General features: G+C 37.9%; 1 protein-coding gene across 3 annotated transcripts in view; it reads left to right on the top strand.

Moving 5' to 3' along the window:
• LOC138333883 (anoctamin-8-like) overlaps window positions 1–24,982 on the top strand; it is a 50,452-nt gene that overhangs the window by 8,459 nt on the left and 17,011 nt on the right. For 2 of the 3 annotated variants that reach the window (XM_069282525.1, XM_069282527.1), the window contains exons 2-3: window positions 13,145–13,394; window positions 15,398–15,633. In XM_069282525.1, the coding sequence (XP_069138626.1) occupies window positions 13,145–13,394; window positions 15,398–15,633 (486 nt within the window). Of the gene's footprint in view, window positions 1–12,564; window positions 12,718–13,144; window positions 13,395–15,397; window positions 15,634–24,982 lie in introns of those variants that run through there. The other variant, XM_069282526.1, reaches the window with a different exon arrangement.

Below are 24,982 nucleotides of genomic sequence, written 5' to 3'. Positions count from 1 at the left end.
TCTGTATAACAACCACCTCTGTGTAAAGACCACCTGTTCAATAGGAACACTTCTGTATAAAAACAACCTCTGTATAGCGACCACCTCTGTATAGCAATCACCTGTATATTACAGCCACCTCTGTATAAAGACCACCTGCTCAGTAAGACAACCTCTGTATAAAGACCACCTCTTGTGTAACAACCACCTCTGTATAACAACCACCTCTGTATAAAGACCACCTCTGTATAACAACCACCTCTGTGTAAAGACCACCTCTTATATGACATCCACCTCTGTATGACCACCACCTCTGTATAGTGACCACCTCTGTATGACACCACCTCTGTATAGTGACCACCACCTCTGTATAGTGACCACCACCTCTGTATAGTGACCACCACCTCTGTATAGTGACCACCACCTCTGTATAAAGACCACCTCTGTATAACAACCACCTCTGTATAACAACCACCTCTGTATAACAACCACCTCTGTGTAAAGACCACCGCTGTATAAAGACTACGTCTGTATAACAACCACCTCTGTATAACAACCACCTCTGTATAGTGACCACCTCTGTATAAAGACCACCGCTGTATAAAGACTACGTCTGTATAACAACCACCTCTGTATAAAGACCACCTCTGTATAACAACCACCTCTGTATAGTGACCACCTCTGTATAAAGACCACCGCTGTATAAAGACTACGTCTGTATAACAACCACCTCTGTATAAAGACCACCTCTGTATAAAGACTACATCTGTATAACAACCACCTCTGTATAACAACCACCTCTGTATAAAGACCACCTCTGTATAAAGACCACCTCTGTATAAAGACCACCTCTGTATAACAATCACCTCTGTATAACAACCACCTCTGTATAAAGACCACCTCTGTATAAAGACCACCTCTGTATTAAGACCATCTCTGTATATAAAGACCAACTCTGTATAACCACCACCTCTGTTTAGTGACAACCCTCTGTATAACAACCACCTCTGTATAGTGACCACATCTGTATAAAGACCACCTCTGTATAGCAACCACCTCTGTATTAACACCATCTCTGTTTAACAACCACCTCTGTATAAAAACCACCTCTGTATTAGTGTATAATGACCACCTCTGTATAACAACCACCTTTATATAAAGACCACCTGCTTAATAAGACCACCTCTGTATAAAGACGGCCTGTATAACAACCACCTCTGCATAAAGACCACCTGCTTAGTAAGACCACTTTTCTATGCTTCATAATGACCAATGTTGACACAATTCAACCTGTGTATAAAGACAACTTGCATATGAAGTTGGTGTTCTCCCATACTTCAATGGTTATCCTGTGGTTGCAAAGGAAAAGATATGCTGATGTTATTGGTAGATTATAACTCTAGAGGCTAGGTGGTCAGATACCTGACATCTGTAGTATAACACCAGAGATGGTCAGATAATGCCTAACTATCTGTAGTATATAACTAATTTTGACTGACAGGCATGTTGTTATACACAGAAACTCATGGAAACTAGTGCTGCCACGGAATGCAAGATCGTACCACTATATATTGAAATATGAAGTAAATGTATTGTAATTATATATATGTTCCACAAAATATATCTGGGGGGTTGGGGATGCACTTATTAATTAGGTAACAAAAATGTGCAATGTGGATGAAAAACCTTTATATGGTACATTACTCTGTGCCGATAACATACATATGTGTCTTCTTTCCTTTGATTCGTATTATTACGTCATGATTTACATGTGAAAGACTCGCATGTTCATGTGATATGGGATACATTTCAGATGTTATAAGCATCACACTGAATTTTGTAGAGCATATTTAAATTCATGGTATAATTGGGCTTTTATATAACATTAACTCCTCCAGAAGAGGGGAAGGCCTCGTATAGATAGAGGGGCACTAATTACGGTGAATATGGTATTTGTGTATGACATGACAACAAAGTCTCAGCTCTCCGGAATTTCATGCATACATTCAGCAAGCTTCAGGTTGGACAATCATGAATTGTAAATCACGAAATTGATGTTTGAAATTGACGATTGAAATTGACATTCATGAAATACATCTTGGATTGGGATTTCGTTGTAACACCCCAAGGCAGAGTAATATTCTATTAGTATTCATATTATCTCTATTAGTATGACTAACATCGTGTTAAAAGATATATAAACAATATACACTTACCACTGTCTAGTATCTACATCTGTCACCTTCACGACTCACCATTAATTTTACCGACAAACTATTTAACAGAAATTAAAACTTAGAGGTAACATCTTGTGTGAGTATTGCCCTCCCCCCCCCCAACATCTTGTGTGAGTATTGGTAAAAGTTGTAGTTCAGTGTAGATGCTAACGTGAAACTGGAGCTATAGACATGGAAAATGCATGTAAGTAATTGATATATACATTGATTATATCTTCATCACAGGAAAACCAAATTCATAGAGCCGGCAATTTTCAAGGGATCAAGGTATTTAAGTAATTTTGTCGGCCATTGTCTTGGTTGCAAAATTTTGACCTGCTAAAATTTCAATTTACTAGTTTTGGGCCTAAATTGCGGATATTTTGTCGCGCGACTTATCTACACAAATTTTGCAATCAAAGTATTAAATTAGCGAAAGTTTATCTCTGCAAAGTAATACATTAGACAATTCTTGCACAATTAAATTAAAAGATATCTCCATTCAACTTTAAATCTACTAAACTTAATCTCCGTGAAAATGATTTAAATTAGAAATCGTGAAATTTAGCAGCCTTGAAAGAAAGTTAGTTTACAGTACCCGGTATACTTTTGTAATGTACAAATACGTTTGTAGCTCGTTTTCCTTTAATCTATGTATTGTTATGGTAAAGCACCAGTGTGCCCCAATAGACTTAAGAATGCTAGACGTCTTCACAAAGTTATAGGCTGTTAAATCATCTTTTTTGTTTTCTTCAAGTTTCAGGGCAAATCCTCTGAGGTTGCTATCATATCTGTGATGTAATATTTCATAGCTTTGGAAATGTCAGAATGCCAAAAATATTCCAACAATAGTAGTGGAATTGTTCGCCACAGCTAGTGTTTTCTTCATTTGTTTGGGGCAGTTAAAGCATGCAATACTCCAAACAGAACAGAAATTTGATTTTGGTTCCGCTGAATTAATTGGAATACTGCTTTTTGTTTCTATTTATAGCAGCTATATGGATCTATTTGTAGTTACTGTTAGTTATGATAAGGAAATATGTTCCGAACTGAAGAAAATAATGGGGACTGTAGTGGCCAAGTGGGATGTCTAGATCTCGACATATTACCACAAGCCCTCCACCTCTGGAATGCGGGTTCGAATCACATGTGGGGCAGTTACCAACTATCCATACTGCAAATCAAAAGTCTTTCATGGTTATTTGATTTGCGATTTCCATTTAAAAACAAGTTCTGGAAGATGAACATTCACATGTTAAAATATATATGGTGTAGACAGAATTTGCAGATCAAGATAAACTTTTTCAAATTTACTGTGATCAGGAAATTAACAAGTAAAAAGCACCCAAAGAAAGCCGGTTTAGAGTAATTAATTTCAGCACTCTAGTTTAATAATTCAAGACCATGGACAAAAAAGTTTTTTATTTAAAGCTATCAGGTATGCCTAGGAAGATTTAGGTTTGATGGAAGAGAATATCTGCAGAAAGAATGATATTTTCCTACGAATTGTTGGTTTAGTTATTGATTGTGAAGTCTAAGTGTGAATTACTGATGACAGATTATATTATGAATTAGTTTTGAAGAATCACTCATGATCAACTCACGGTATAACTGCATGTGATCTGAATTGATTTTAAGTAGAGTAGATTTTTGGTTCTCCTTGGTTTAAGCTTATCATAAGGTTGACTACTTATCGCAATTTTTTTGGTATTGCTTGTAGTTCATGGATCTGTTTCATTCACAATCTTTCTCTTTTGATTTGTTAAAATATAAACCTAAGTCATAATGGCCAATTTAAATTAAACTCGAACAATTGCTTTGTGTAAACATGCTACAATCATTCAAAGTTGAACAACTTTATTATATGATTATAAAATTTGGGCTCATTTTACAAAACTTGTGTCACAATCACTGATGTCTCTGTCACAAACTCTCCAATGTCGCTGATATCACAAGTGTCTCATTGTGTCACTATCACTGATGTCTCAGTCACAAACACTCCAATGTCGCTGACATCACAAGTGTCTCATTGTGTCACTATCACTGATGTCTCAGTCACAAACACTCCAATGTCGCTGACATCACGAGTGTCTAACTATGTTACAATCACTGATGTCTCAGTCACAAACTCTCCAATGTCACTGACATCACAAGTGTCTCACTGTGTCACTATCACTGATGTCTCACGTCACAAACTTTCAACTGTCACTGACATCACAAGTGTCTCACTTTGTCACTATCACTGATGTCTCAGTCACAAACTCTCTAATGTCACTGACATCACAAGTGTCTCATTTTGTCACTATCACTGATGTCTCAGTCACAAACTCTCCAATGTCGCTGACATCACAAGTGTCTCACTGTGTCACAATCACTGATGTCTCAGTCACAAACTCTCAACTGTCACTGTCATCACAAGTGTCTCAATGTGTCACAATCACTGATGTCTCAGTCACAAACTCTCCAATGTCACTGACATCACAAGTGTCTCATTTTGTCACTATCACTGATGTCTCAGTCACAAACTCTCTAATGTCACTGACATCACAAGTGTCTCATTTTGTCACTATCACCAATGTCTCAGTCACAAACTCTCCAATGTCGCTGACATCACAAGTGTCTCACTGTGTCACAATCACTGATGTCTCAGTCACAAACTCTCCAATGTCGCTGACATCACAAGTGCCTCATTGTGTCACTATCACTGATGTCTCACGTCACAAACTCTCAACTGTCACTGACACCACAAGTGTCTCATTGTGTCACATTCACTGATGTCTCAGTCACAAACTCTCCAATGTCACTGACACCACAAGTGTCTCACTGTGTCACAATCACCGATGTCTCAGTCACAAACTCTCCAATGTCACTGACACCACAAGTGTCTCACTGTGTCACAATCACCGATGTCTCAGTCACAAACTCTCCAATGTCACTGACACCACAAGTGCCTCATTGTGTCACTATCACTGATGTCTCAGTCACAAACTCTCCAATGTCGCTGACATCACAAGTGTCTCACTTTGTCACTATCACTGATGTCTCAGTCACAAACTCTCCAATGTCACTGACACCACAAGTGTCTCACTGTGTCACAATCACCGATGTCTCAGTCACAAACTCTCCAATGTCACTGACACCACAAGGGTCTCACTGTGTTACATTTGTCTTATTCAGAAACTTTTTTCCTATCAATATAAAGGTATGATTCCTAAATACATTGTATTTAAATTTTCTGTCTCTGTCGGCAGTTATTAACGGTCATATAAATATTTCTGTCAATAAATTAAACTGTATCTAAGACTCAATAATCAATGACATCAAGTTTGCTGTAACATGGCGGATCCTTATCTATTTAGATTTAGACAGACAAGATCATTACACAAGTGTAAGTAAAGCTATAGGGCTGCTGAAAAGTGTGTATGATGTATTTTAGGGTGAGACAGTTGTGTGAGCTGATATATGGATTTGATATCCTTTACAAAAATATATAGTAGGTACCTGGCAGGTACAAGTTTGACCTTGACCTTGACAGTAGAAGCTATATACAGTTTTAACAGCTGTGAAGTTCTGTTTTAAAGAAGAATTGACTACTCAACCAAGGAGTGATGGTTAAAACCTTGTATTATATTCTCTGTTTTATCAGATCTTCTTCAGCTTTACCAAATTTCATTTTTGAGGTAAAAATGGCATCTTCTCCTGTTGGTGAAAATGAGATTCATATGTAGTTAAAATCCTGTTTAAGTTTTAAATTCTCTGGGTTCAGTATTTTGTGATTACCTATACAGAGGTATTCACTGAACTGAAATTTCATGGCTCACTAATTCCTATAATTTTGAGAACTATTGTTCTTTTGTAAAACAATGGATTTCTGAATATTTCGCTGTTGTTTAGAATTTGCAGATTTCAGTGAAAAACTTGAATATAGCACCCCACACACTCCTACATACACCTCAAATAGGGTAAAAACGCCTCAAGCACACCCCTCCCCCCATACACCTCAAATAGGGTAAAAACAGAGGTAAATCCTTTAAATCACTACTAGTGAGTTCTTCATAGATTGTAACCAGATTTGGCCAGAAATATCCTCTGGAGAAGGAGAACAGAGTTTTTTGGCCATGACCCTCTGGGGCATGAGGGGTGGCTTCCAATAGAGGTAGATTGTCATTATTAAGTTGTAAATGGAATTCAACCAAATTGGGTCATCCTTGGGGAAAGGGGCAGAGTTTGTGTAAATCTTGTCTCTGGATCTGTGCAGGGGCAGGAGGGGTGGGACACCCAAACAAGGAAATTAAAGGTAAATCTTCAAAACCCTTTTGGGTCAAAATATTGAATACTGAACCTGTATTCAGAACATAACTTGCAATTTGCATAGAAAACCAGGTGGGTGATACAGGCCCTCTAGACTTCTTGTTTACTACTGTTTTAACCTCATTGATTGATTATAATTCATTAAAACATCATGTTTGTTGGTTATTTTGTTAATATGACCTTTAATTTGGTTGCCAAAGTCATCCCTGAGTTTTACATTTAAAATATCTTACCATGTCACAGGTCACCAGTAATATATCAGAGTGGTTCTCACAATCAATATTGTTAATTACAAAATATATTTCATATAAAACCCTAGGGGTAGCAATGTTGTTATAGAAATGGGAAGTTTCAAGTGTCACGTATGATTGTTTGGAATATTTCTTCAGTCATGCGTATACATTAATGATTTTATAAAACAGTTATGTAATTGTATGGGGACCTGGTGTAGGTTTTAATCTAATTAATTTCCATTAACCTGTTGCTGTTCTATATACTGTGATCTAGGAGAGTGCCAGGCCATTATTTACTAGTGTCAGACAACTTCCTCGTAACAACGGCGCCCTTAGTCGATGTTTCCGAACATACCAATTATTTGTTGTGTGGAATTGCACCAGCCTTTGCACTAAAATTGTCTCAAAGTTGTTTGATGAAGTTAACAATGAATGAACAATGTTAGATATATTTTATACAGCTGTTAAACCCATGTTTGTTATTTGTAATTTCATTGCTTTTGTGGTTGCTACTATAAGCAGATAAACTCATGTGTTATACCGCTATATTTGCTAAATATACTGACAGTAGGTTGATGGATTTTCTCTGGATACTCCAGCTTCCCTTCATCTCCAAAACCTGTTATGTCCTTGAATTTTAACATTCCTTCAGTTACATATATCAGAAAAGTGTTGAAATTCTAAACAGAAAATAAATGATAAAAAGTTGCACATGTAATATAATACTTATTTATTTTAATATATTTATTCTATCGCTCAGTAATTATGGTTATATCGCTCACAAATATTGTTGAGTTGAATTTATGAAATATTAGGATTTTAGGATTTTTATTTTGAGATGTCATGAACAAATGATATAATTTACTTGAAGTACAAGTTGAATGTAATTAAAAAAAAAATTAGACCTACATGTAAATAAATAGCTATATACGGTAGCCATTTTGAACAAACTATATGTTGAATTCGTATTTGTTGAATATCAGTATTTATCAATATTTAGTAAATATTGATGTTACAAAGTTAAAAATAATAAGAACATTATACGGTTTAGATAGTTCTTAATGGTAATTGCTACAAATAGTTCAATTTTAGTAGAATCATTGTACTGCTTCAATGTACAATTTGTTCAGTTTTTGAGATGAAAGAATTTTCTATATGTTGTATGAAAGGTAGAGAGGTAAATCACTACGGGTGGGTGTTTGGCCTTCCAATTATCTAAGGCTGCTTGGTGTTTGTGTAGTTCGTTATAACCCATTCTCTTTGGAATGTTGTTTCACAAACCACATTTGTTGAAGTGGGTCAAAGATTAGTACAATGATTACGTTGTTGAAGGATATATACTAACATACCCGGTACGTACAAGGTGTACTTTTTACACTCACTCAGGGTTATCCAAATCAGGATCTATAAATCAAGTTTTTATTGTACTTCTGTTTCCATTGGATGGAATAGTTATCAGCTGTTTCGTTATGCCTTTCATCCTATGATGAACCCCATCATCACATGATGAAGAAGCAATTCATTAGTATAATGAAGTCAGGTTTCAAATATTTGAAGCAATATTAGCACCCAGGATGGTTAAAACCAAAACGAACAGTGAAGAAGGCCAGAAACATCCTTGGGGGAAGGGGAACAGAGTTTGTATAGATTTTGGCTCTGACCCCCCGGGGCAGGAGGGGGGGGGGGGGGTGAGGTAAATGCTTTAAAACACTACTAGTCATATAGTTCTGCATGGAATGTAACTAGATTTGGCCAGAAACATCTTTGGGGGAAGGTGAGCTATACAGGCCCTCTGGGCCTCTTGTTAAAAAATTATTGAACATTTATGCGATGTGACTGATATTTGTGTCCAACAAATCTGATAGTGACTCTTCGCTAGGTAGTATGTAGCCATGTATGCCTAATGGTTCCATACACATGTGTTTCCGTTCAATCTTGTAGCAAATACAAAATGCAAAGTCACATACGTGCGATACCTTGGCAGTTTGATTGCCAGCTGGTGATCTGTCAATTGGCTGAAATTATGTGATCTCACAATAATACTTGCATGAATGTGCATTACATATCATTGTCACAAAATGATATATGATGGTAAAAAAAGTATGTAAAATATGTACTGGTAAACAAAAAGTGATAAAATCTAGACAAATAAGCCATCATTGGTAAAAAATTGAAATTGTTTGTCAGGAATTATTCCCCTTTATGATAAAGAGAGATGTGTGTCCAGATGTGTGTCCGTTCTGGAAAGATAAGGTTTTGACATAGACAATTTGATGTGTTAAGACTGTTGGCACAGGTCCATTTTCAGATGTCTCACCAAGCAAACCTTTATAATTCCACCAAACATTTATCCCAAGGGTCGTAATAACCTTTTCTCTAGCAAAAATACACCGAGTTTTGCAGTGTCTCTGTTTGCAATAACCCATATACATTGAAGGTATAGCTCGGAACTAAATCTCCATTATCAAAACGGTCTGTTGTTACTGTTTTGAAAACATTTTGTTATAGGTTATGTGATGTAAGATATGTAAGGATGATCTAAGTCATGATGATAAAGGAAAACCAGAAGAAATCCAGAGTACCAAGTCAAACACCACAGACCTACATTATCATTCTCTGGCAAGTGCCCAACATGAGATTCGAGCAAATATCAGACACCTTAACCACTCACAACCACAATGCCCCAGAGGTGGAGAGCTAGTGGTAGAATGTCAGACACCTTAATTTAATATAACCACTCAGCCACTGTGCCCAAGAGATGGAGGGCTAGTGGAAGAATGTCAGACACTTTAACCACTCAGCCACCACAACCCAAAGGTGAAGGACTAGTGATAGAATGTCAGACACCTTAACCACTCAGCCACTGTGACCCAGAGGTGGAGAGCTAGTGATAGAATGTCTGACACCTTAACCACACTCAGCTACCATGACCCAGAGGTGGAGGACCAGTGGTACAACGATATCAGACACCTTAACCACTCAGCCACTGTGACCCAGAGGTGGAGGGCTAGTGGTAGAATGTCAGACACCTTATAACCTCTCACAGCCACCATGACCCAGAGTTGGAGGGCTAGTGGTAGAATGTCAGACACCTTAACCACTCAGCCACTGTGACCCAGAGGTGGAGGGCTAGTGGTAGAATGTCAGACACCTTAACCACTCAGCCACCACAACCCAGACGTATAAGAATTAGGTGTTAGAAATCATGGACCTGGGGTGTAGGTCTTACGGTGGTAAATTAATCTACACTTTAACCACTACTGCTGGCGCTGTTTTATCACCAGGTTTGGTATTAATGAAAACAACCAGGAACTAAATTGTGTTCGCCTGTAGCTTGTAACCATAGATTAGATCAATACTGTCTAGAAAAAAAAATCAAATAACGGTGTCCAGGTCTAGATACAGTACACCAACTTTCTTTAGCGAGCAATTTAATTTTGTGATCAAAGAACATTTGTGAAATTAGTAAATTCATGATTGTTTATCTCTGTGAATTAAATATCTATACATCACCTATAGCTACACTGATATGAATTTTGATTTAATTTGTGAATCTCGATTATTAATCTTGTTTTGAAATGGAAATCATAATAGTAGCCACAAAAGTTGGTTTACTGATAGCAGTCAAGCATGGCTGATTGAATTTAGAGTTATCTCCCTTGCAGGTAGCTATACATGTATAAGGTTGGTGGTTTATTCTCTTGGAACTCCTGGTTCTTGTTCTCTTCAAGCAAAACCATGCATACATATCCTTCTCAAACAGTGCTATTTAACAAAAACATTAACACAAAAAATATAAAAAACAAATGTTGATTTTTAAGGTTCATCTGAGAACAACAGAACAAATAGATTTCTGCATTTTCATTATATATCAGTAATAAAAGGAAACATTACCGATGTTACAAATATTTTGTAATTAGATACTGTATGTTGTGAGGACAATAGACCAGGAAGCTACTTATTTCCTCGCTATTTCCTCATGTTTTGTTTGATTTTATTTATCTGAATTCTATAATCCCTCTGTTTGTTGTTATCGATCGTATTCTCCTTGATTGTTTCGTTTTACAGGAAGGATATTTAAAATCAGGGAAATAATGAGTTATCTTTTGCTGCAAGAATAAGGAAGCTTCACTGCATAATCACAGATTTATAAAAATGAAATCAATAAAATGGAGATTCTGTACTTACAGTATTACTCTCGACATCTCAATCTGTTCTGATCCAGAAGGTTATAATTACTGGTGAGTTGGTCATTCCTATCTGTCTGTTGTCATGGTGATCTATACCAAAGGTGTCATTATAAGTGCACGAGAGTTAGGAGGTCAGGGTCATTGGTGGTATGAACCTGTCAAAACTGGTCCTTGTCTTATCCAGATCCTCTATATTTCAGTAGATATGTATGGAATTTTGTTTCTTAATTTATGGTAATTATTAAACCTGTATGATCTGAAAACCTGGCAATACTGACCAAATATGTTGGTCCTGGTGGCATTGGGTTTAGATAAGTTATTGTACATGAAGCAGGAATTTAAGATCGTCTGATATACATGTATATATATATACAGTATATATATATATGTATTGAAGATTAGATAAGGTTTTGAGTCTGGTATGCATAGAACAAAAAATAAAAGTAGTTTTCTCCAGCAAACAAGGATTTGATGTTCCTTTAGGGTGAGATTTTGAGTAAGGAGTTATGACGACACGATGATGTATTAGGGTGTAGAAGTCCAATCAATAGAAATGTGACATATCAGCATTGCTACTAAAAATTTCCTGTTGAGCTGCTGCTCGTCGATCTAGGGTATTATTTTGTTAATTCAACCTGGCAGGCGTCACCTAGACTTGACCCAGTATATTTTGTAGAACTCTGTCGTTCTAACATTTGATCGCGAGGTTAATGATCATTAGGGCCATTAAGCGAAATAAGCGACATTTACGGTGTTAACATTTTATCTCATTAATGTCGTTGCTTTCGGGTAAAGGACAACATTTGTTTGATGTAGACGGATAAATCTTGGTCTCTAGAGAGATATTGGCGGTCATACTCATATGCAGCTTATAGCTAAAACTGGTCGCTGTCATCGTCTCGAACAATACCAGATCTCATGTTACAGGTACTTGATAGGGATCGGACACTCATAGAGCAGTGGAACTGCTTGCTCGGTGGTACTTTATAAGCTTGAATTGCCGACTGTATTACATGTAGACGGTGGTGGTGGCTGTGAGTTCATAGTGACGCCAGTGTTTGGTATTTGAGATATAGATGACAGGTGATGAGTTTACAGGATTACAGTGCTGTAAATGGCACTTAATTCACATGATTGATTTCTGTATCAAAATGGAACCATGGAAATCAAATGATTGAATTCTGTATCAAAATGGAACCTCTTAATTCAGATGATTGAATTCTCTATCAAAATGGAACTACTTAATTCAAATGATTGAATTCTGTATCAAAATGGAACTACTTGATTCAAAATATTGGATTCTGTATCAAAATGAAACTACTTAATTCAAATGGTTGAATTCTGTTTCAATATGGAACCTCTTAATTCAAATTATTGAATTCTGTATCAAAATGGAACTACTTAATTCAGATGATTGAATTCTCTATCAAAATGGAACCATGGAAATCAAATGATTGAATTCTGTATCAAAATGGAACCTCTTAATTCAAATGATTGAATTCTCTATCAAAATGGAACTACTTAATTCAAATGATTGAATTCTGTATCAAAATGGAACTACTTGATTCAAAATATTGGATTCTGTATCAAAATGAAACTACTTAATTCAAATGGTTGAATTCTGTTTCAATATGGAACCTCTTAATTCAAATTATTGAATTCTGTATCAAAATGGAACTACTTAATTCAAATGATTGAATTCTCTATCAAAATGGAACTACTTGATTCAAATGATTAAATTCTGTATCAAAATGGAACTAGGCTTTTTTGAAGATGTGAATTGTATAGGTAAGTTTAACCATTTGTGACATTTGACAAGTTTGAGACAAGATGTAAATATTGCAATGCATCGATGTATTTCTTTTCTTTTTAGGTTAATTTCATTTGGGTAGATATTTATCTTTTTTAATCGCTGATTTCATAGATATTTAGTATTAAATGATATAAATCATGTGCAGGTGCTTGCTAAACATAAAACAGTCAGACTTTACCCTTAAACTCATTCACCCCTTAAATTTCATAATGGACCAGCCCAGTCTTTGATTTAGAAGAGTCTAAATGTATCCTCAGGGGTGAATGAGTAAATACAAATAAATCTGTTGATATTGACTAGTACTAGTATTTAAAAGTCAGGAAATTACTTGTTATAGCCAATTATTGGTAGGCATGGTAGAATTTTATTTATTTATTTATTTAATTTTTTTGTTTGTTTCAGCTTACAAACTGTTTGGGAAAAAGATTTTCAAGACAAGTGGCCGGCTTGTAGCTTCGACCCAGCTCCTTCAGAACCCAGTACCGACCCCAGACTGCGACATTATCCTGACCTTCCCCAAGGACACTGAAACTGCTACTCTTATGTGGCTTCTGGATCGCTTAAGGTCAAGGTCACCAGAGGTCATAGTTCATGTACGTCACCATAGCAACACAAAGGAGGCTGTATTCCATCTAACTGCCACTTATGAAAGGTAATTTACATTTATCTGCTATGACTACCAATGTCCATTCCATGACATTCCACCAATGTCATACTGTATAGTTATTTATTTTGCGGGCCAAAATCTTCACAATTTGGACCAAAACTAGAAAATTGAAATTTTTGCGTATCAAATTTTTTTTGATTTGGCTTGAAGTGTATATAAAAAATTCACCCAAGGGGATATATATTATTCATGACCAATGTGATGGTCGATGAAATCGTGAAAAATATGAACTCCAGAAAAATAACTGGGTGTACAGTATTTTGGAGGAGGGGCATTTTGGTTGAGCATTGAATACAAATTATTGATAATTAAGATCTAGATTGTGTTTTGCAGAAACACTTGTTATCATTTGAAAATGAAAGAATTAAAATACTGTTGTTTTGTCTAAAATGTCTGAAGTTACACGTGTTCACATGTGTCATCATGATTAGTATGTATTTCTAAGGGTAGGTAACTCTGCATTAATCTTGGCACTACGGATGAGATGGAAAAGTCAGATGAATAATTGCATAGAACATGAACTTCTGCATAATTTGTAAGGTCAATTTGATTTGCAGCATGGCTAAAAATAAATATTTTTTTTACATTCCCACGAATATTCCAAGATTCTATTTGTCACATAACTACATTATAAGTAATTAGGAAATATAAGCAAATAATTCTATATCATATGTTACACTCATTTCTATTGGTTAGATCTTTGAGGTTATTTTTCCATAGACCAAAAGAATTGTACATCACATATTACCATGTCATAAATACAAAATGTTTTCGGGAGGAACTTTAAAAGCGCCACAGTCATTAACTAAATTATTGGATAAGATATCAATGCGCCACAACTCAATTTGTTTTATATAAAAGTAAGTAAATTTACCGAAATTTATGCCTAATTAGTACCTGATTGAGTTATCTGAATTAAATTATAAGTATTTTTATCAATATCTTATATATTGAGAATAATACTGATATGTTTGAATTTTATTTCTGTGGAAGACAGACGATCTCTGTCATGGATTAATTAAGACAATCATGTGACATCCTATGATGTTGATGATAACATCGTACTAACACCTGTGATGTCACTAAAGTGTTATTACAAATGTGTATTACAATGTTTATGACCTTATAAATTAATCAGGCTGAATCGGCTACTTATGTGATAAAATTAATAATTCAAAAATTTCCTCGTTAAAACTTAAGCTCCATGGTGTTTTGATTGATCTGGCAATTTGTCTGCATTGATTATAGTGTAAAGATTTTATCGTTGGACAGAATGTCCGCGATATTTTTACTCCAAATATCTGCAGCTGTGTTTTAGGAACTTTGCCAGACTTTATGTTCAAATAAATTTACGAGTCCAATCCTGAGACAATATCAGCCTATGTGTAAATCTCTAAGCTGCAATAAATAAATGATTTCAAAGCACGCTATATGAGACAGACCAGTCTGTAGACTATCATTACAACAGAAAAAAAATCACTTTTATACTACAGTTATTGGTAAACTTAACCAGTTCTATTTAGAAAAGAAAGAATCGTGTTATTAATGAGAGCCTAAAAGGCTATTCTAGCGAGTTCACTTCTTTGCATATTGCAGAGATATATCATCTCCCTTTTGGATAGTTATTGGTTGATATATAATGAATTTTTGAACGAAAATCACATTGTTTTCTCAGAAAAATATGATGTTACTCTCAATTCATATGATGTCACAATGGGAATAATTCACGAAACCACAGCTGTGATACTCGATAACGTTTGTACGAGACTATTGTTTCTATTGGTGATGGAATGACGTCAAGATGATGTCCCCTGCTAATGTCATTTCAGTGATAAAATTACGTTAAGTTTCATTACCACCTGAGATACTAGTCTCGCACAAAGGTCTTCGGATATCACATGGTACTAGTAAATGAATTAGTCCCACTGTAATAGTTAAAATCGTAGTCGATTGTCAGCCTAGTTGATTGGTAAGTCTTTATTTTGTAGCTTGCTGCGGGGAGCGGAGGACGTTGGAGTATGTAAACCCCTAAAGGAAGACTATGGTGGGGGGATGAAGGAATTCACATTTGAGGACCAAGATTGCTTCGCCGGTGTGGAGAATGAGGGAGAATTCTTTACAACTCAGGAACGCCAAAGTATCATATACTACATGCTCAACAACCTTCGTGCTCTCAAAGGGGAACAACTCAACAAGGTCAAGTTCTTGGAAGGCCAACCAATAGGTAAAAACTGATTAGATTGTAAGTTAGGTCTGAAATGATTCAAATGAAACATATATCAAGGTCACAGCAAGACACTCGTACAGAATGTGGTCTCGCACATTTTTCACCCAAATTATGTGAGGAATAGAATCTTAAAATCCCTTTATTGTCCATATTGTCCCGTCCCACCCCATACTGCCCTATATGGTCCATATTGTCCCTTCCCACCCCATATTGTCCTATATGGTCCATATTGTCCTGTCCCACCCCTTACTGTCCTATTTGGTCAATATTGTCCTGTCCCACCCCATACTGCCCTATATGGTCCATATTGTCCCTTCCCACCCCATACTGCCCTATATGGTCCATATTGTCCCTTCCCACCCCATATTGCCCTATATGGTCCATATTGTCCCGTCCCACCCCATACTGCCCTATTTGGTCTATATTGTCCCTTCCCACCCCATATTGTCCTATATGGTCCATATTGTCCTGTCCCACCCGTTACTGTCCTATTTGGTCAATATTGTCCTGCCTCATCTCTTCCTATTCATATGCAATTTTATTGACACGTCCAATGTTTAGTCAAGAGGATTGAATAACAGGCAAAGTCTATATAAATTCTTCAATTCCAAACACATTATAATTCACTTTAATTTCATGGAAGAATTTTTTTACAGCAGGGATGTTAGAGTAAAGGTCATTAGAGTATCAGCTGTAATGTTAAGTTGAAGGTCATCAAGGTACTATACACTATACTTAGATTATAAAGGTGAAGGTCATTAGAGAAGAGAAGTCGCTTCCTATTGAGAGTTCTGCTGATGGTCGAGGAATTTGTCTTACAGTCATTTCTAACTTTCTCAGCTTAAGCTTGTTGCATTTCGCTGATAAAATATATCCCTATATATCCATATATATTGTGTCTTTGCGTGCCTATGCACAGTTGATTGGTCCCGTGTGACAGATGGACAGTAATACCCACAGACCCTGTGCTGTAGCACTGACGATCATGTCATTATTGATTTGGCGACAGGTGATGATCAGACAGGCAAACGACAGAAAAAAAAAAATACTGTATTATATCCTTGTCAGGGAAATGTCATCGGATAAGACCTCTTAGTCATCTATATATGCTGCATGTGGTTCTCCTAGTATAACCCCAGTATGACGATAACAACATCCATACTCAAGTACAAACGCTTATTTTCTACCATATGCAAACATTTCTTATTGAAGTAAAATAAGTTGAAGAAAAAATGAATAAACCATTATTTTTGTAATTTAGATATTTCAGAAATTCAGTGACCTTCAACTTTCTTATCAAAATGAAATGAGAACTAAGGTACATTAACCTTCACCTTTATTACCTAAGTATAGTGTGTAGTACCTTGGTGACCTTCACCTTAACAATCCAGCCAATGTATTTTGCTCTTAGACTAATGACCTTCACCTTTATTATCTAAGTATAGTGTGTAGTACCTTGGTGACCTTCACCTTAACAATCCAGCCAATGTATTTTGCTCTTAGACTAATGACCTTCACCTTTATTATCTAAGTATAGTGTGTAGTACCTTGGTGACCTTCACCTTAACAATCCAGCCAATGTATTTTGCTCTTAGACTAATGACCTTCACCTTTATTATCTAAGTATAGTGTGTAGTACCTTGATGACCTTCATCTTAACATTCCAGTGGATATATTTTACTCTAATAACCTTCACTTCAATACCCATGCTGTAATAAATTGTTCCCGGTGAAATTAAAGAGAATTATAATGTGTTGTAATTGAATGACCTTCAACTTTTTAACAATGATTAATTTGTACACTTGTTATACTTCGACACCTCCCTCTTGGTATCTCAGATAAACAAAGAAATATCTATATATATTTGTGTGTAGAGGGCGGCATCAATATTTATCTTTTGTAGTTAAATTACAAGTTTAGAAGGGATTCCATAGCTCTGTGATCAAAATGTTATGACCCAAACAAAATGATTTTGATAGACTCTTAATAATAGTATCCCAGCTCAGACCCTTGACCTCAGTTTGTACACAGTATTGTCGGGGAGTAGGTAAACAAGATCTATATGTGCTCCTCGCTAATCACTACATACCACAGGTGTTGATGATTTTGTCATGACAGATGTAAAACGAAGTCAATTGTTTCAGTGGTATGGTAGTATATATTGTGTGTGGGGCTGAGTGTGTCGTTTCAGTGGTAGGGTAGTATATATTGTGTGTGGGGCTGAGTGTGTTGTTTCAGTGGTAGGGTAGTATATATTGTGTGTGGGGCTGAGTCTGTTGTTTCAGTGGTAGGGTAGTATATATTGTGTGTGGGGCTGAGTGTGTTGTTTCAGTGGTAGGGTAGTATATATTGTGTGTGGGGCTGAGTCTGTTGTTTCAGTGGTAGGGTAGTATATATTGTGTGTGGGGCTGAGTCTGTTGTTTCAGTGGTAGGGTAGTATATATTGTGTGTGGGGCTGAGTCTGTTGTTTCAGTGGTAGGGTAGTATATATTGTGTGTGGGGCTGAGTCTGTTGTTTCAGTGGTAGGGTAGTATATATTGTGTGTGTGGGGCTGAGTCTGTTGTTTCAGTGGTAGGGTAGTATATATTGTGTGTGGGGCTGAGTCTGTTGTTTCAGTGGTAGGGTAGTATATATTGTGTGTGGGGCTGAGTCTGTTGTTTCAGTGGTAGGGTAGTATATATTGTGTGTGGGGCTGAGTCTGTTGTTTCAGTGGTAGGGTAGTATATATTGTGTGTGGGGCTGAGTCTGTTGTTTCAGTGGTAGGGTAGTATATATTGTGTGTGGGGCTGAGTCCTGTTGTTTCAGTGGTAGGGTAGTATATATTGTGTGTGGGGCTGAGTCTGTTGTTTCAGTGGTAGGGTAGTATATATTGTGTGTGGGGCTGAGTCTGTTGTTTCAGTGGTAGGGTAGTATATATTGTGTGTGGGGCTGAGTCTGTTGTTTCAGTGGTAGGGTAGTATATATTGTGTGTGGGGGCTGAGTCTGTTGTTTCAGTGGTAGGGTAGTATATATTGTGTGTGGGGCTGAGTCTGTTGTTTCAGTGGTAGGGTAGTATATATTGTGTGTGGGGCTGAGTCTGTTGTTTCAGTGGTAGGGTAGTATATATTGTGTGTGGGGCTGAGTCTGTTGTTTCAGTGGTAGGGTAGTATATATATTGTGTGTGGGGCTGAGTCTGTTGTTTCAGTGGTAGGGTAGTATATATTTGTGTGTGGGGCTGAGTCTGTTGTTTCAGTGGTAGGGTAGTATATATTGTGTGTGGGGCTGAGTCTGTTGTTTCAGTGGTAGGGTAGTATATATTGTGTGTGGGGCTGAGTCTGTTGTTTCAGTGGTAGGGTAGTATATATTGTGTGTGGGGCTGAGTCTGTTGTTTCAGTGGTAGGGTAGTATATATTGTGTGTGTGGGGCTGAGTCTGTTGTTTCAGTGGTAGGGTAGTATATATTGTGTGTGGGGCTGAGTCTGTTGTTTCAGTGGTAGGGTAGTATATATTGTGTGTGGGGCTGAGTCTGTTGTTTCAGTGGTAGGGTAGTATATATTGTGTGTGGGGCTGAGTCTGTTGTTTCAGTGGTAGGGTAGTATATATTGTGTGTGGGGCTGAGTCTGTTGTTTCAGTGGTAGGGTAGTATATATTGTGTGTGGGGCTGAGTCTGTTGTTTCAGTGGTAGGGTAGTATATATTGTGTGTGTGGGGGTGAGTCTGTTGTTTTAGTGGTAGGGTAGTATATATTGTGTGTGGGGCTGAGTCTGTTGTTTCAGTGGTAGGGTAGTATATATTGTGTGTGTGGGGTGAGTCTGTTGTTTCAGTGGTAGGGTAGTATATATTGTGTGTGGGGGTGAGTCTGTTGTTTCAGTGGTAGGGTAGTATATATTGTGTGTGGGGGTGAGTCTGTTGTTTTAGTGGTAGGGTAGTATATATTGTGTGTGTGGGGGTGAGTCTGTTGTTTTAGTGGTAGGGTAGTATATATTGTGTGCGGGGCTGAGTCTGTTGTTTCAGTGGTAGGGTAGTATATATTGTGTGTGGGGCTGAGGCTGTTGTTTCAGTGGTAGGGTAGTATATATTGTGTGTGGGGCTGAGTCTGTTGTTTCAGTGGTAGGGTAGTATATATTGTGTGTGGGGCTGAGTCTGTTGTTTCAGTGGTAGGGTAGTATATATTGTGTGTGGGGGTGTAGTCTGTTGTTTCAGTGGTAGGGTAGTATATATTGTGTGTGGGGGTGAGTCTGTTGTTTCAGTGGTAGGGTAGTATATATTGTGTGTGGGGGTGAGTCTGTTGTTTCAGTGGTAGGGTAGTATATATTGTGTGTGTGGGGGTGAGTCTGTTGTTTTAGTGGTAGGGTAGTATATATTGTGTGTGTGGGGGTGAGTCTGTTGTTTTAGTGGTAGGGTAGTATATATTGTGTGTGGGGCTGAGTCTGTTGTTTCAGTGGTAGGGTAGTATATATTGTGTGTGTGGGGCTGAGTGTGTTGTTTCAGTGGTAGGGTAGTATATATTGTGTGTGTGGGGGTGAGTCTGTTGTTTTAGTGGTAGGGTAGTATATATTGTGTGTGGGGCTGAGTCTGTTGTTTCAGTGGTAGGGTAGTATATATTGTGTGTGGGGCTGAGTCTGTTGTTTCAGTGGTAGGGTAGTATATATTGTGTGTGGGGCTGAGTCTGTTGTTTCAGTGGTAGGGTAGTATATATTGTGTGTGGGGCTAAGTCTGTTGTTTCAGTGGTAGGGTAGTATATATTGTGTGTGGGGCTGAGTCTGTTGTTTCAGTGGTAGGGTAGTATATATTGTGTGTCGGGCTAAGTCTGTTGTTTCAGTGGTAGGGTAGTATATATATTGTGTGTGTGGGGCTGAGTCTGTTGTTTCAGTGGTAGGGTAGTATATATTGTGTGTGGGGCTGAGTGTGTTGTTTCAGTGGTAGGGTAGTATATATTGTGTGTGGGGCTGAGTCTGTTGTTTCAGTGGTAGGGTAGTATATATTGTGTGTGGGGCTGAGTCTGTTGTTTCAGTGGTAGGGTAGTATATATTGTGTGTGGGGGTGAGTCTGTTGTTTCAGTGGTAGGGTAGTATATATTGTGTGTGTGGGGGTGAGTCTGTTGTTTTAGTGGTAGGGTAGTATATATTGTGTGTGGGGCTGAGTCTGTTGTTTCAGTGGTAGGGTAGTATATATTGTGTGTGGGGGCTGAGCTGTTGTTTTCAGTGGTAGGGTAGTATATATTGTGTGTGGGGGGGTGAGTCTGTTGTTTCAGTGGTAGGGTAGTATATATATTGTGTGTGGGGGTGAGTCTGTTGTTTCAGTGGTAGGGTAGTATATATTGTGTGTGTGGGGGTGAGTCTGTTGTTTCAGTGGTAGGGTAGTATATATTGTGTGTGTGGGCTGAGTGTGTTGTTTCAGTGGTAGGGTAGTATATATTGTGTGTGGGGGTGAGTCTGTTGTTTTAGTGGTAGGGTAGTATATATTGTGTGTGGGGGTGAGTCTGTTGTTTTAGTGGTAGGGTAGTATATATTGTGTGTGGGGCTGAGTCTGTTGTTTCAGTGGTAGGGTAGTATATATTGTGTGTGGGGCTGAGGCTGTTGTTTCAGTGGTAGGGTAGTATATATTGTGTGTGGGGCTGAGTCTGTTGTTTCAGTGGTAGGGTAGTATATATTGTGTGTGGGGCTGAGTCTGTTGTTTTAGTGGTAGGGTAGTATATATTGTGTGTGGGGCTGAGTCTGTTGTTTTAGTGGTAGGGTAGTATATATTGTGTGTGGGGCTGAGTCTGTTGTTTCAGTGGTAGGGTAGTATATATTGTGTGTGGGGCTGAGGCTGTTGTTTCAGTGGTAGGGTAGTATATATTGTGTGGGCTAAGTCTTGTTTCAGTGGTAGGGTAGTATATATTGTGTGTGGGGCTGAGTCTGTTGTTTTAGTGGTAGGGTAGTATATATTGTGTGTGGGGCTGAGTCTGTTGTTTTAGTGGTAGGGTAGTATATATTGTGTGTGGGGCTAAGTCTGTTGTTTCAGTGGTAGGGTAGTATATATTGTGTCGGGGCTGAGTCCTGTTGTTTCAGTGGTAGGGTAGTATATATTGTGTGTGGGGCTGAGTCTGTTGTTTCAGTGGTAGGGTAGTATATATTGTGTGTGGGGCTAAGTCTGTTGTTTCAATGGTAGGGTAGTATATATTGTGTGTGGGGCTGAGTCTGTTGTTTTAGTGGTAGGGTAGTATATATTGTGTGTGTGGGGCTGAGTGTGTTGTTTTAGTGGTAGGGTAGTATATATTGTGTGTGTGGGGCTGAGTGTGTTGTTTCAGTGGTAGGGTAGTATATATTGTGTGTGGGGCTGAGTCTGTTGTTTTAGTGGTAGGGTAGTATATATTGTGTGTGGGGCTGAGTCTGTTGTTTCAGTGGTAGGGTAGTATATATTGTGTCCGTGGGCTGAGTCTGTTGTTTCAGTGGTAGGGTAGTATATATTGTGTGTGGGGGCTGAGTCTGTTGTTTCAGTGGTAGGGTAGTATATATATGTGTGTGTGGGGCTGAGTCTGTTGTTTTAGTGGTAGGGTAGTATATATTGTGTGTGTGGGGCTGAGTGTGTTGTTTCAGTGGTAGGGTAGTATATATTGTGTGTGTGGGGGTGAGTCTGTTGTTTTAGTGGTAGGGTAGTATATATTGTGTGTGGGGGTGAGTCTGTTGTTTTAGTGGTAGGGTAGTATATATTGTGTGTGGGGCTGAGTCTGTTGTTTTAGTGGTAGGGTAGTATATATTGTGTGTGGGGCTGAGTCTGTTGTTTCAGTGGTAGGGTAGTATATATTGTGTGTGGGGCTGAGTCTGTTGTTTCAGTGGTAGGGTAGTATATATTGTGTGTGGGGCTGAGTCTGTTGTTTTAGTGGTAGGGTAGTATATATTGTGTGTGGGGCTAAGTCTGTTGTTTCAGTGGTAGGGTAGTATATATTGTGTGTGGGGCTAAGTCTGTTGTTTCAGTGGTAGGGTAGTATATATTGTGTGTGGGGCTGAGTCTGTTGTTTCAGTGGTAGGGTAGTATATATTGTGTGTGGGGCTAAGTCTGTTGTTTCAGTGGTAGGGTAGTATATATTGTGTCCTGGGCTAAGCCTGTTGTTTCAGTAGTTGGGTAGTATATATTGTGTGTGGGGCTAAGTCTGTTGTTTCAGAGGTAGAGTAGTATATATTGTGTCCTGGGCTAAGTCTGTTGTTTCAGTAGTTGGGTAGTATATATTGTGTCCTGGGCTAAGTCTGTTGTTTCAGAGGTAGAGTAGTATATATTGTGTCCTGGGCTAAGTCTGTTGTTTCAGTAGTTGGGTAGTATATATTGTGTCCTGGGCTAAGTCTGTTGTTTCAGAGGTAGAGTAGTATATATTGTGTCCTGGGCTAAGTCTGTTGTTTCAGTAGTTGGGTAGTATATATTGTGTCCTGGGCTAAGTCTGTTGTTTCAGAGGTAGAGTAGTATATATTGTGTGTGGGGCTAAGTCTGTTGTTTCAGTGGTAGGGTAGTATATATTGTGTGTGGGGCTGAGTCTGTTGTTTCAGAGGTAGAGTAGTATATATTGTGTCCTGGGCTAAGTCTGTTGTTTCAGTAGTTGGGTAGTATATATTATGTCCGGGGCTAAGCCTGTTGTTTCAGAGGTAGAGTAGTATATATTGTGTCCTGGGCTAAGTCTGTTGTTTCAGTAGTTGGGTAGTATATATTGTGTGTGGGGCTAAGTCTGTTGTTTCAGAGGTAGAGTAGTATATATTGTGTCCTGGGCTAAGCCTGTTGTTTCAGTAGTTGGGTAGTATATATTGTGTCCTGGGCTAAGTCTGTTGTTTCAGAGGTAGAGTAGTATATATTGTGTCCTGGGCTAAGTCTGTTGTTTCAGTAGTTGGGTAGTATATATTGTGTCCTGGGCTAAGCCTGTTGTTTCAGAGGTAGAGTAGTATATATTGTGTCCTGGGCTAAGTCTGTTGTTTCAGTAGTTGGGTAGTATATATTGTGTCCTGGGCTAAGTCTGTTGTTTCAGAGGTAGAGTAGTATATATTGTGTCCTGGGCTAAGTCTGTTGTTTCAGAGGTAGGGTAGTATATATTGTGTCCGGGGCTAACCAGTTGTTTCAGAGGTAGGGTAGTATATATATGTTATCCGTGACTGAGCCTGTTGTTTCAGTGGTACAATTGTATATATTGTGTCCAGGGCTGATGGATATCAACATTATCTTTCTAATTTGTCTGACCTACATTTTTTCAGCTGGAAGCTTATTGATTCTTTTATCGTCTGATAGTGAGACAGCTGGCCTAACGAAGCTGTTAAAGAGAAATCCACCTGGTTGGGTATCATTTGTCCCCAATGCCAAAAGCAAAGAACAAGATATTATCTGTTAGCGATTGAATGAAAGAATCAAATTATAGAAGTAATCAATTGTGACTTCAATACCAAGGGAATAATCTGAAATGGAAGATAATTCCAATGTGAAAGGTCTCAGGGGAGATAGGTCTAAAGAGCAAGGTGTAAGGGGAGATAACTCTTTTGTTTAATGTCTGAGGCAGATAACTATAATGTGCAATGTGTAAGGGGATATAACTCTTTTGATTAAGGTCTGAGGCAGATAACTAATGTGCAAGGTGTAAAGGGAGATGACTCTTTTGTTTAAGGTCTGAGTCAGATAACTAATGTGCAAGGTGTAAGGGGAGATAACTCTTTTGTTTAAGGTCTGAGGCAGATAACTTTACTGTGCAAGTGCAAGGGGAGATAACTCAAATGTGCAAGGTATAAGGGGAGATAACTCTTTTGTTTAAGGTCTGAGGCAGATAACTCTAATGTGCAAGGTGTAAGGGAAGATAACTCTTTTGTTTAAGGTCTGAGGCAGATAACTTAAATGTGCAAGGTGTAAGGGGAGATAACTCTATAATGTGCAAGGTGTAAGGGGAGATAACTCAAATGTGCAAGGTCTTAGGGAGATAACTAATGTGCAATTCTAATATGACTTAATAATTGTCTGTCCCATGTAATAAATCACCATCTATGAAGTGAACCAGCTGTGTTGACTTTCCTCTGAGACATACTCTCTATAATTGTGTGGGAAGCTGTTGTAGCTATCATCAGGACACAATGATGGATTTGGAATTCCCCCAAGTCACACGGAGTTAAGAAGAGCTAGCCCCTGGCCGTTATTTCATTGCTCATTTTTGACAGATAATTGACAAGCTCCTCCATATTTTATCTTCTCTAAACACCCTAACTGGGTTTCTCTGCAAATGGAAATTTTACTGTGTGTATATTTGATCTATAAATAATTAATGAATACAAGATACTGCTACTTTAATTATAACTAATAATCTTACAAAGACCCTGATGATCTGGGATATATAGCAATGCCTACTTTAATCAAGATTGGGCACTC

The sequence above is a fragment of the Argopecten irradians genome, chromosome 10 (genome assembly GCF_041381155.1).
Source record: "Argopecten irradians isolate NY chromosome 10, Ai_NY, whole genome shotgun sequence".
NCBI lineage: Eukaryota > Metazoa > Mollusca > Bivalvia > Pectinida > Pectinidae > Argopecten > Argopecten irradians.
This window is presented reverse-complemented; position numbering and strand designations above follow the sequence as displayed.